This window comes from Lutjanus erythropterus, chromosome 1, assembly GCF_056507025.1.
Source record: "Lutjanus erythropterus isolate fLutEry1 chromosome 1, fLutEry1.hap2, whole genome shotgun sequence".
In the NCBI taxonomy this organism is placed as follows: Eukaryota; Metazoa; Chordata; class Actinopteri; order Lutjaniformes; family Lutjanidae; genus Lutjanus; species Lutjanus erythropterus.
This window is the reverse complement of record NC_139317.1, coordinates 29,767,504-29,780,866: the sequence shown is the minus strand read 5'-3', so window position 1 is coordinate 29,780,866 and position 13,363 is coordinate 29,767,504. Positions and strand designations below refer to the sequence as shown.

Sequence of the window (13,363 nt, the reverse complement as noted above, 5' to 3'; positions counted from 1 at the left end):
AGATTTTATTTAGATTTAGATGTTAAATATAAATAAACATGTCATATAATACTTGAATACATCACTCTTTTGCCCTTCATCAACTGAAGCTTCAAGAATTTGATACTTTAGATTTTGACCAGTCAATTATTATGTCTCAAGTGTCATTATTGTCCATGTCCTACGTTCTAACAAAAAAAAAAAACAGAGTAAGAAAAACATACCAGTAAACAGAAAAACAGAAACCACATTTTTTTGTGTACTCAGGGCTTGTAATAGATGTCAATTTGTTCCTTTCGATCGTTAATGTCTTTTCCATGTTGACACAAGAGAACACATTTCTTTTTTTCAGTGTCATAGTGTAGGTGGGTGTGTGGATTTCCAGTGTTTGTGTATCAGTTTCCATATTGTATACTTTATAAATATATTTCAAAGTCACATTACACTAGACCGTAAAGAATTTCCGACCCTGTGTTCTGGCTTGTTTGGATTTTGGACTGTCTTTTTAGCACCTCTCCCTTTTGCAGCTCTGAGCAATAATGCAGCAGACAGAGGGGGCTGAGGGACTGACAAAGACATATACTGTTGTAAACATTGTCTGAGAGAGTTGTGGACTTCCCTACACTGCAAAAGCTGCCTGCTTTTATAGCTGGAAAATGCAGAACATAAGCATTTCAGTCAATCAAAGAGTTCACTGCACACTGGGAGGCTATTTTAACAGGGTTTTTTCATTCGTACAGATGCATTGTCCAATTGCATTAAGTTCTAATTTTAACAAATAAATCAAACTGTAAGCCCACATTTTTCTTTTGCTGTGTTGCATATAAAATTTATTTTAGGCCTGTTAAATTACTTTTTTAGAGGTGTCCGATTTGAAAGAAAGGGGCTGGACATTTACTTTCCCTTTGTCTGACCTGTAAAGTTAGAAATTTAAATGTGTAAAACAATGCACCTTTTTATTTTTCTCCACTTTATTAGTTTTCACAATTGGAAAAGAAACATTAAGTACAAAAGTACAGGAAAAAACGATGCATCATTCTAATCCTAGATGAGAAGTAGCTTGTTGTTTTGATAGACGCAATGTTGCATTTAATAGCTTTTCTTTTTGTTTGACCCTCCTAAATTCCCTCTGCTGAAACAGTCTAAGTTAAAGCTTTTTAATAAAATAAGTCCAATTCACCTCTTTCTTTCATGTGAAGAAAATATTTATTTATACTTTTTATCTCCTATTCGTAAATGATCAAACGGCCGGTTTGAGGTGGTTATAGGGCCAGATTCAGCCCACAAGTTGTGAAATGAATTTATTTGAAGCATATAGCTGATATAATGTTCATGTCCAGATTTAGCCAAACACACAGCATCTGTGGATACTACAAGGGTTTGATCAGAAATCTTTTTGCTCACATGTGAATTTCAGTATATTGTATTTTCCTCCTTCCTCCTGCAGACTCCATGCACATTGAAGATGTGGATGCAGTACAGAAGCTCCAGGATGTGCTCCACGAGGCCCTGCAGGACTATGAGGCTTCACAGCACCAGGAGGACCCTCGCCGGGCGGGCAAGCTGCTCATGACCCTCCCCCTGCTCCGCCAGACCTCCACCAAGGCCGTGCAACACTTCTACAGCATCAAGCAGGACGGCAAAGTCCCAATGCACAAACTCTTCCTGGAGCTGCTGGAAGCCAAGGTCTGAGGACGGGAGAATAGACGGAAGGACATCTAGACGCCAGTCTGAACCACCTGAGCTCCAACTCAGATCCTTACTTTGAATGACCTCTCGCTCTTTTACACGCACACACTCTGACACACACGCACACATACACAGAAAGATATCCCTGAAGTATGTCTGCTGACAAATCCCCCTACAAATAAACACGTAAACTAAACCTCTTACCTGAACCCCTAAACTCCACCGTTTGACAAAAGGGCGCTCACATGACCTTTTGTTTTGGGTAAGATGCTGACAGACTGACATGACCCAGCGTGTTACCAAGGGAAGATGACATTTCCTTTTAAAACTGTTAACAATCACTTACCAATTACCACGGTGGCTCCGAACATTGAAGATGGCAAAACTCTTATGCATTTAATAACGATTAAGATGTTATTAATGACAAACGCTTAAATGAGGACACATTTAAAAGAAACTCTTCATTTTAGTCCTGAGATACTGTTAAGACTGCACTCGTGTCTCCTTTTCCCTCCCGATTTCCCCCAACAGAGTTTTTTAAGTGTTCAAGAAGAAGACGAGTGGAAAAAAAATGAACACTAAATAAATATTAATGACGTTTGTTTGTCAAATTACATGTACAATGAAATTTGGATGATGGATGGACAGAAAGAAAAGAAGAGGAGATTTGCCCTGCCAAAGAATGGAGCTCATCCATTCAGAGGATGCCAGCAAACTTTATGTCATAACCCAAAACTGTTTCTGATCTGATCTGCCAGTGGATTTCAATGCTGGGCCTCAAGAGCACTGCTGGTTTTCTGCTCCACCAGTTATTTAAAATGTTTCTGGTTGCTGTGAAAACCAGAAGTGCTCAGAGTTTCAAGGACCAGGATTGGAAACCACTGCTGTAAACACTTTCTGGTTCTCCCTAAATTCAACTCCTGTTTTCCCATGACTCCCCTACGTCAACTGCAACTTTACTATTTGTTGTATTTGTTGAGGACCAGTGACTCTGGCCTCCCAAACCTGTCAGTATTAACATGGTATTTGTGCACTTGACTTGGCTGAAAATGCTTTCAAATATTCAAACCACTTGAGGTGTGATTGATTGGAGTTTATAAGTACAAAATATTGCCAACAAATAACCGAATAAGACTTGATTTACTGTCACAAATGGATTTCTGCTTGTCCAGCTGGTAGATGAAGGCTGAACCCACACTCTCTGTGATGCTACTTGTTCTGTCAAACACTCCTCTTGTGATTGGACGTCTGTCTGAAACGTTTTCAGCCCGGTTAGTGGCCCAGGTTTGTAGCTCTCCACACTCAAGTCAGTAGAGATTTCAGTCTGTCAACGTGCCATTAAGAATAGTCCAGCCCATGCTCATTACCCAAACTCCAAAAACTGCAAAGTGTCACGTCAGTACTCCCCTCCTCGCTGTGCTGCATTCACAACCTCCAGCTCATCTCTTGCGTCAGTACAGAGATATTTTTGTGAGTCATTCAGGGAGTGATGAGGGAGATTCAGTCACTCGATGCAATACAAATCAGAAGGGAAGATGTGCTGACAAAACTGACTGAAGAACAACTATGGTTGCTTTCAAACTCCTTATTTTTTCTTTATTTCTATCTTGAAAATAATCTTAGCGATGATACCAGTATTAGGGTTGTAAATAACTGTCATCCTGTATATGACATATAACACGGTTTTGTTTTTGTTATTATTAATATTGTCTTCTTAAAACTGAATCAATCAATATGTCTTTCCTTTTTTCTATCAGCTTGATCACTTTCAGCAATTATCATATATATATAAATATAACAAGTAATAATGTATTAACAAATCAGCGTTTATCTTAGAAAACTCTGAGCAATAGTGGTTTTTAAAGGAGGGGTTTGTGCATATGGACTAAGTCTGCAATATTAACATAACGTGCCAGTCTTAAATTTGGGAGAGAGGATGAGGATTTGAGGAGAGTTTGTAGCTTCTCTTTCTCTCTGTGTAACTTGCCATAGGCTATTAGACAACTCAAGTCATTATTTCCTTTGTGAGAGACAGTGAGACAGGGACAAATATGGACCATGAGACATTGATGCTGTCACATAAAATTATTATTATGATGAAGAAGAAGTAACACAAGCAGCTAAAAGATCTGAGATCCACTTTGCAATTATCACATGGCTCTGATGTTTGCACCTGTCTTGTGACCGAGCTCTTTTTGCTGTCACTCTCAATCTGATGAAATCAAGACAGTGATTTATTTAAAATCAGCTGTTCAGTGATACAGTTTTTTGTCCTTGAGGTGTACGTTTCTACAGCCACTCATGGCGAGCGTGGGGACCATCAGAATCAACTGACTCAATCTGGATCTGTGCTGAGGGAAATGGTACTAAACATCATCTGAATAAAAAAAAACAAAAAACACAGCAGTTTCATGTTAGCTTGCTATTCCACTTTTGTTGGTAGACACTTTATTTTAAAGGAAATGTTTATGTTATAATGATTAAAACCAACCATCCAATCTGGTAATCTTTGGATTAAATTGTATAGGGATTCCATTACAGCTTTACTGATATTCAGTGTTTGTTTGGTTTTACTTAAACTTTACAACATAACCTGTATTTTAATTGGACATAAAATAGTCTCAAATTACATTTTGAAAATGTGAATTTGATTACCTTAACTAAAAAGGCAGATGCCATTAGCATCAGTAGCTAACACTCGGCTGTATTTAACTAAGCATGTCTGAAACAAGCCCCCAGTTGGCTATTTTTACACCCCAGGTGCAGTAAATTATTGTGCAGTATATTGCCAGTGTGGCTATTTACACCTGCACAGTAGAGACAAATCATGATCTTTTTATAAACCTGATTAAATAGTTTTGTTTCCTAAACCTAAGTTTCATACAGCACTCTAAATCCAGCCTCCCAGGGTTCAGGTCCTGCTTTTGACCCCTTCATCCACCACAATCTCCACAGAGACTTTGTCACTCTTAATAGTTAAACTAGGGGGTCGGCTGTAAAGGGCCGAAAAGCTGCTGTGCGACTATTCTCACCTGGGTGCAAATAGACACTCAGATTAATCAAAATCGTAACCACTGATTTCCAGGTATTTTTTAAATGTCAGCATAAGAAATGCCTGTTTTTAGGAGCAAAAAGTGGAAAGCAGAGCTTACATGATACTGCCTGACATCTCACAGTCACGTGGAGAAACATTTCATTGTTAAACAAGACTGTTTACTGTATAGTTGACTGATCACAGCTTTAACAGGTGAAGACAGTCGAGGGATTTCTTTCAATATCATTGTGTAATTTCTAAAACCGAATAAGAATGCCAAAATGTGTAATCTAGATGACGGTGTAATCTAATATAAAATGGCAACTTGTCACAGCTGAGGAGTGCTGCAGTTTAAGTGTAGTTGATCTCTAACATCACACGCTCTGTATCAAACATCAGTATTATTAGTAAGGGGTATTTTCTCAGCCTTCTTAAACATTGTATATTGTAAATTATACAGATTATAATTCTAACATAAGACATTTTATTGGAAACAAAATTGAGAAAAAAAAAAAGAAAAAAATGTAGTTCAGCCTCGATGTGTGTTTCATGTTCGCTGTTTTTTCTATCAGGAAAAAACTCTGTTTCTTTAAGTTTATCTGTTTTTGTTTTAAGGTCCTCTTTCTGTTCGATCCTTTCCTCCTCTGTTTGAGTCCTCTGAGGCGTTGCTGTGTACTTTTTCTTGTGGTGATTCCCGTTCTTGTGCCGTGTGCTTCTTCTTTAGACAACACAGAGTAGAGTAGAGGCCATGTTGTCTGTCCGTCTGTCGGATCAGTCCGCTGGGGGTCTGGGTACCGGATTCTCTCCCAATGAACCGAACCGGATATAAGGCTCTTCTTCTAGGAACTTAACTAGACCACCAAGAATCAAATTACAGTATTCATCTCTTACCAAACTATACATAAATAATTAAATATTTAGTATCTAAATGAAGAAACACCATACAAGTATTTAAAAAGGGATCATTTGTGTAACTTTCCTGTAGAATAAACAATATACTGTATATCTTTAGGTTTAAATAACGATGAAATGAAAAGGACATTTGAGTAATTCAGAACTGTAGGTGACTCTTTTTTGATAAACTCGCTGTACATAACTGCCTTCCATACAGCTCAGCTCAACCATTATCTTTACTGTTTCAACAATCAAATAGAGAAAATATGAAGGTAAAAAAAAAATCTTTTTCCCATCATTGTGTTTTTTTTCAGCTCATTTCTCAGAAAATGTCTTGCTTCACAACAAAGAGTAAAAAGTAATCGGACAGGTGAAGGTTTGGGCTTAAGGTTTTTGTAGGTTTATGGGAAATGTTACAGAAATCATGACATGACTTGACATGTTTAGTGTGCACTTGCTGTTTCTCTTCACCGTGCACTCATTACATTGTGGGACATGTGGGACGTCTGCTTTGGCCCCAGTTATTATACTCATTGTATACCCTCTTTATACACACCGATAGATTTATAGATTCTGCGCTACAAATGGCATAAATTCAAAGATTCTAGGACTCATCAAAGGTCTTAAACATCAACTTATAATGTTTTAGAGAGGAAATATACATGCCAATTATGTCACAGGTGCATAAAAGATATTTGTAAGTGAAGTCCCAGATGACAGAGTTGAATTTCCTATTTTGATTGTAACTTCAAACACAATGGTATTTCTTATCATCATGCTGTACATTAATCTACATGGAAGAAAGGTGCTCTTTTCTTACTATTGTTTCAGTTCTGTTGCTGATTTTATTTGTCGGTTTTCAAACCAATCCTGTGTACTTCTGATCAATCCAAGGTGATGAAAGCTGTCAGATGAAAGCTGTCATACGTCTCCCTGAGGTGATTAAGGCTGAGATGGATTTGCTTGATAGTCATTTTTTATCTCTTCATAACCAATACTGAATTTGTAGAATGTTTCCATATTTACATAAATATCAAATTATCGATTGGCCGTGGTCAAGTGGGTTGTGAAAAAATGTTTGAACACAAAATCAAAGCAGGACTGCTGTTATTTTAGATGACTAAAAATTAACAAATCCAGCAGCTAAAATCAGGAGGGAGATTGTGTGAATCTTTCCAAGGTTTTGATATAACTTAACTGCTCATAGCCAAGACATGATTTAGATGTACAAGTCAAAAGTGATTTTCCTTGAACAATTTTTGTTTCTGGGTAAAAAGCAATATTTTAATGACGGTACAATGACGAGACAAGAGTTGCACTTGTTTTTATTGGGTTATACATCCAAATGCTGTCGTAGCTATTTAGATTATCTCGCGGTTATGAACGACAACAAACCAAACTGGTATTTTTTATGAGGAGCATTGGAAGAAGCACTGTCGAGGTTTTTTGCAGAGCCATTGATAGAAAGAGTTTGACCTGGTTGCACTTTGGGCACCATGTTATCGCCCTCATCTGGAACTTAGATCCATTAGCTGCAAATACTCTATGTAACAATAGTTTAGCTGGAAAACTGAAGGTTATTTAGGCATAGCAACAAAGCAGGATTGTCCATCTACCATGGCTGCCCCTGAAATCTGCTAAGGCCAAACTGTGTCTATCTACAGCTCTACAGTGTTTAGTCGTTTAGTTGTATCTAATCCCCAAATGTAACTGCCACTCGTGCTGCAGTTAACCCTGCAGTCTGAATTTGCAAATGTGAAGAAAATATTTAAGGGAGAGAGAAAGACGACACATTTGGATACAAAGGCTATTTAAAGACTTAAAGAAGGACCCTTGTGTGGTACAGAAGAGTTGTGTACAAGAGAAGACCCTGTAGTGTTATTAAAAACATGTCCGTAGATTTTAGATGTGCTTCACATCAGTAAATGAAAAAAAAAAAAAGAAACAATAACCTGTATATTTTTGTGACGTGTATCATACAAGTGTGCTCCAACAATAATGTCCATTTGTGTAAATGTATTTATTTCACATTGTATATATTGTTCAATGCAAAAAGAGAGACCTATGATTCTGTAACTTAAACTACTATGGGTTGAAACATTACATGTGTTACTCCAGACTATGCCTTTCAGGATTATTACAGTAGAGCAATATCAATTAAAACCAGGCTTCCAGTTTTGATATCTGTCTTTTGTCTCTGATTATTACGCACATTATGTTGTTTTCTAATATGGGTGTCTACCGAACAATAAACACATCATTTATAAGATAGCTCACAGTGCATGAATGATAGTTTCCGACTGATTTTGATACAAAAACGCAGGTTTGTAGGTGATTAATATCCCCACAATCATCACTCTGTTACCCCCTCTCTAAATAGTCAGACTGCAGGGGCAGAGGAGTTGTTTGGTTAAATATGTATGTAAATAATTTACGCTGCCTGACTCATTGCTGTTTTATCTGCCTGAGTTTTGTACATGTTAGAATCTATGACCCTGACCGTGGCTCTGATCAGTATCTATCTGTGTATATGAGTATAGATAAATCCATGACGCTGTCTGGAGTGCTGAAGTAGTTAACAGGTTTATAATGGCTTCTTTTACTCCGAGATAAACTATGGCTATTTAACCAACAACATCATTCACAAGTCGGTTCACTAATCACAGGTGAATGAAACAAACCAGGTCGAACTCCTTGATAAAAAAAAGTAACAAATCGCCTGCTAACTGTCCCGCTAGAAAGTAGAACTTGGCTCTGTTTTTTCTGCAGCACACTGAAGCATCATCCAACAAGGTGGCGAGTCAAACAGATCAAAAGTAGGGATGCACCGATACCACTTTTTTACAGACTGAGTACAAGTGCTTATATTTGAGTACTTGCCAATTCCGAGTACCGATACAAGTACTTAATGGCATTAAAGTTCTTACAATAACTTTTAAAACTTTTTATTTTCATTAGATGGTCACTTTCTAAATGTAACAAATCAGTGTTGCTGTTTCATGTTACAAGTGTAACCATAGTTACTGTACACATTACATTTTTAGGTTATTTGTAGTAAGTTACTTTACTAATTTTGTGTTCCTTATTAAGCTGTGCAGTTTACTGTGTATATTTCAGTATAATAATTTCTCAACATTATTATAAAACTTGCAGAATTAAGTTTACTATTATAAACGGTGTTGTTATTATTATTATTGTAGCATTTAATTATCATTTACAGCATTTTAACCAGTACTTTAATTTAACATTAACATGTGTAGTATTTAAGTTTCTTCTTCGTGTCCCTCTTGTCTGAGAGTTAATTAGTTCCTACCTGTCATTGTTTAGGGGGGACAGGTATGAGTGTGGTGCCATGTGTGCAACACTTTTGTTGACCCTGCTGTGAACCTTAAAGAGTGAAGTTGCGTGTCCTGAGCTGTCAGGCTGTTTTGATGGAGAATTAAGTTCACAAAGACAAGTTGTAGCAGATTATTATGAAGAAAGGGGCGGCGGTGTTTTTTATTCGTCTTCGGATTAATTTACCGAGACATTCAACTAGTTTAGACCCGCCAGGACTGATTGGACAGCGGCTGTCTGCGGTCTGCAGCTGCTCTCTGTGTTTATTTCAGTTTTTCATGGACTTACATGGAGTTTTACGGACAGTTTCCAAAGTCTCTGCGGTCATTAGTGGATGATGTTGAGGACAGACAGTCTCTCCCTGATGATGACGACGCGTCCAAACAAAAAGAAGGTAAGCATCAACAAACTCCTTGAACTCTGCCTCGTGTTGGATCTTTACATGTTTACTTGTTTCGAGCGGCTACTTTTCGTGACGTGGTATCAGGTGTGGAGTATCAGAGTAGTTTTATGAGTACGAGTACGCGAGGACCGTGCCGTATCCCTAATCAAAATCATGCACTGATTACTTTGTAACTTGAATACTTCTACACTTTACTTAATGATTGTAGCGACCAGTTGCAGTCATGATGTCTTTTGAGAGTCTTGTTTCACCTGATGCCTGATGAGCTCAAACTCCCAGATCTGTTATTCAAACAAGATGCTGCCACTAACATGTTTTAAGGCTGTCATAATGTCAACTTAAAGCTTGGAACAATCTAGAAACTCTTGACTTAGTTTTGGGTCACACTGCCTCTCTGACAGAGAGAGATGCGGCAGCTGCATCTTATAGGCTGCTTGGCTGTTGGGCCTCATTTAGTTTTGCTTCCCATTAGCTGTCATAAGTCTGCTCAGTCTTAATCTGAAGCACACCTGGCAGCACAATGTCTGTCTCAAAGTTGAGGGGGAATTCACTTTTTTCAAACAACTAGAGGACAAAAACACCAAGCATGGTTCTTAGCAGTTGGTACAGTCCATACAAAGTCAGGAGCACAGGAGAAAAACTGAACAGAGGAACTGCAACCGCTCACGAAACTCTAACCTAAATGACTTTACCAGGAATTACTTAAAATAAGGAATATTACATTAAATTTCTGCCAGTAAATCCCTGTAAATCTTACGTACTGAACCTTTAAACTGGAGGTATCCTGATTATAATTACAGAACCCTTGGCAAGGCCAAGAAATGAACAATACATAACAATTTTGTTCAGGTGCTTTAAAATGTATTTTTCATGACTTCCTAAAAAGTTCCAGGGCTGTTGTCAAAGTTTGGGAGCATGTTTATCATTTATTTCCCAAATGCTAATTTATCCATAAATCTAGAGCATTCAAACGTGGACTTAGAGGTAAACTGTAGGCTACTGCTACACCGTTTTTATTATTCAGTGTTTCAACTTTTCATGTGAATTGAAAAGAGAACAAACACTAAAGAATGACTGGAAAGAGTGAGAGGGAGAGGAAGGGGGACGGAGGAGGAGGAGGAGGAGGAGGAGGAGGGAAAAGGAAGTGGTAACAGCTTGGTCCAGTGGGTGGCTAACTACTGTCCATTCTGAATGGCCAGATCTCGTGCTCTTGCCAAGGGCACATATGCACACACACACACACACACACACACACACACACACACACACTCTCTCTCTCTCTGTCACACACACACATGCAGACAGCAGACACACTGTGGACAACATTAAAAAGCAGAGACCCCAGAAAAACATATGACAAGAAAACTAATTCCCGGATGCTTTTCTTTCTCTGATTCTTTAACAGTTGCATTTTAAACAATTAACCTCTGCTCTCCTTTATTATTTTGGCTTACAGTTTTCTGTTTTTTTCTTTCAGACATCCCACTTCGTTACTGTATCCCCATCACCCTTTTTCTCTTTTACTCTATTCCCCGTTGTTCTGTCAACCTTACATGCTTCCCTATTCCTCTCTCTCTGTCCCCTAATAGCCAGCAGCAGTAAATGGGATGCAGAGGCCAGATATTTAATGTAGCAGAGAGCCGTGAAGCGTTTTAAGAAGCCTTTTTCTAACAGGGGGAGCCCTGACCCGCAGGCAAATATTTTTCAGCCAGATGACATAAGAAGATATTAGCTGAAAGAGAGTGAGATTTTTATTCCTTCCTCTGTTTCTTTTCTATTTGGGTTGCTGCCTGGTCACCCGGCCCTCTTTCTGCACATACGTTTTATTTTACTTGCTTGCCTTTTGGAGTTCATTTATTTTATTTTATCTTTGATTCATTATTATGATACGATAAAAGCTACTTGAGCATTTCAGCTGCTGAGGGGCTCTTATCGTTAACCTTGTGGAACGCATGTAAGAGTGGGCTCCACACGCCGCATCGCTAATGGCCAACTTAACTCCTCTCTTCTCCTCCTCCACCTTCTGGCTTCATCTACATCTCTCCTTCTATCTCTGGCCCTCTCGGAGCATCTTTCATCCCTTTATCTTGCTCCTCTGCTATCTCGTCTTTTCTCTCATAATCTCCTACTGTATTTCTCTGTTTTTTACTCGTTTTTCAGCTCAGTATTGGAATTGGTTGTATTTCTTTTGTAAAGAAGAAAATACAACTCAGCACAGGTCTGTTCTACTGTGCTCAGCATAACTGACTAACAAATGACGCAGCTTATTGTGACTGTTTAACATAAGCACTAAAACGAGGGTATAACCCTGATCTGTCACTGTTGATAATCGTGATGACCTGGGTTTCTCAGCGGTTTAAAACTCAGCCATCTGATAAGGCATTTTCAGTCACCACAGGCCATTCATCCATGGCAGACATTACTTTGGGGGTCCCGCAGGGTTAATTTTTCGGCCCCATTTCATTCTCCATTTACATGCATAAAGTTTCACTGTTATACCAATGACACACAGTTATAGCAGCCCATAACACCTAATGGCACCATTAGTCTAGACAGTCGTAGAAGCTGCCTTGCAGATATGAAGTCTTGAATGTAACCAATATTTCCACAACTTAATGAATCCAAATCCAAAGGATAACATCCTTTTCTATTCAGATAACCTCATTACAATCATTTACCATAAAAGAGATTTGATGGATATTTGAGATTTGATGAACAAGTAATTTAAAAACAACAGCCTGTGTACATAAGAACCTTTGGTCGCTGAAACCAGTTTACAAACCTAAGTGTGTCAGCCACATTAATATTGTAATGCATGGGCTCCCCAAGTAAACTGTCACTATGTCTGTGTGTGGGGGTGGAAATGACCTCACATGATAAGGAAAGGAAACTTTTGTTTTTGGAACTTTACTTAACTTCAGCTGGTTATTAATCAAGTCAGATAAGTCATAAATTTGCCTCATTCTCTGGAATATGTGCAACATGCAACACCCACTATCCCTAGACCCTTGATTCAAATAAAGAAAAACTCCCCAAAAATCTCCTTTTATTGGAAAAAATGGAAGAAATCTCAGGTAGAGCAAGAAAGGGATGGTCAGACAAGCAATAGATGTCACATGTACATTACACAACAATGTAGTAAAATTACATTTAGGTACAATGAGGATGACACAATTATAGATAGATTGTAGACACTGTGAAGACTATGGGTCCAGCAGGATGTCGAGCAACTTCCAGGTGCTGCCGAACAGATAAAATCTCAGCAACATGACCTCCGTTCCAACTTGGAGACCTGGAAGAAGCCAGAGCACACAAACACACAAAACACAAAAACACAAAATTCATACAGGTGGGAGAAAAGAAACAAGAAGAGGAGGTAGTTTGCACTGTTGCACAGAAATAGAAGAGGAGACAATCAAAACTCTTTAAAATATATTTTATTTAAAAATTTTATTCTATTTTATTTTAATTTTTCCATTTTATTTTAACAATATTTGCTGCAGTGTCTGGGTGAGAATAGTCACACTGCAGCTATTCAGTTATTTACATCCAGCCCTCTAGGTAAGCTATAAAGAGTGACAAAGTCTCCATATAGAGAAGGATGTGGTGGATAAAATTAATTAAATTTATGGACACACAGAAATTAATTAAATTTATGGACACACAGAAGTCTCTGAAACTAGAAGCTGCACTGGCTATTTACGCCCAGTGCTAGAATACAGGCAGCATTCAGGTGTAAATAGTCACATCTGATACTCCACTGTGGGTGCAAATAGCATTGTTGGCTACTGACACCTGAGTGCTAATAGCATCTGCCATATATTTTGGGGCATTTTTTGCCTTTGTTGGATATATGCATATATGCATATATTTCTGTTATTGTTTTCATGGCATGTATAATCGCGATTTTCTTCGGCATTAATTGTCTTAACTTTGATATGTATGAAGTGTTATGTATACCATAAAGAGTAGGTTACCTCAGTTTAGTCACAGCTAATTAGGAGAAGCCTTTAGCTGCTTGGATCTAC

The 13,363-nt window shown here is 38.2% G+C and overlaps 1 protein-coding gene across 6 annotated transcripts in view; it reads left to right on the top strand.

Annotated features, from left to right (window-relative positions):
* Positions 1 to 4,216, top strand: part of esrrga (estrogen-related receptor gamma a) — a 150,170-nt gene extending 145,954 nt beyond the window's left edge. For all 6 annotated transcript variants that reach the window (XM_084719355.1, XM_084719339.1, XM_084719323.1 and 3 more), the window contains exon 9: positions 1,427 to 4,216. In XM_084719355.1, coding sequence (XP_084575481.1) covers positions 1,427 to 1,671 — 245 coding nt within the window. In that variant the 3' untranslated portion in view covers positions 1,672 to 4,216. The remainder of the gene's footprint in view (positions 1 to 1,426) is intronic.
* Positions 4,217 to 13,363: the final 9,147 nt, after the last annotated feature.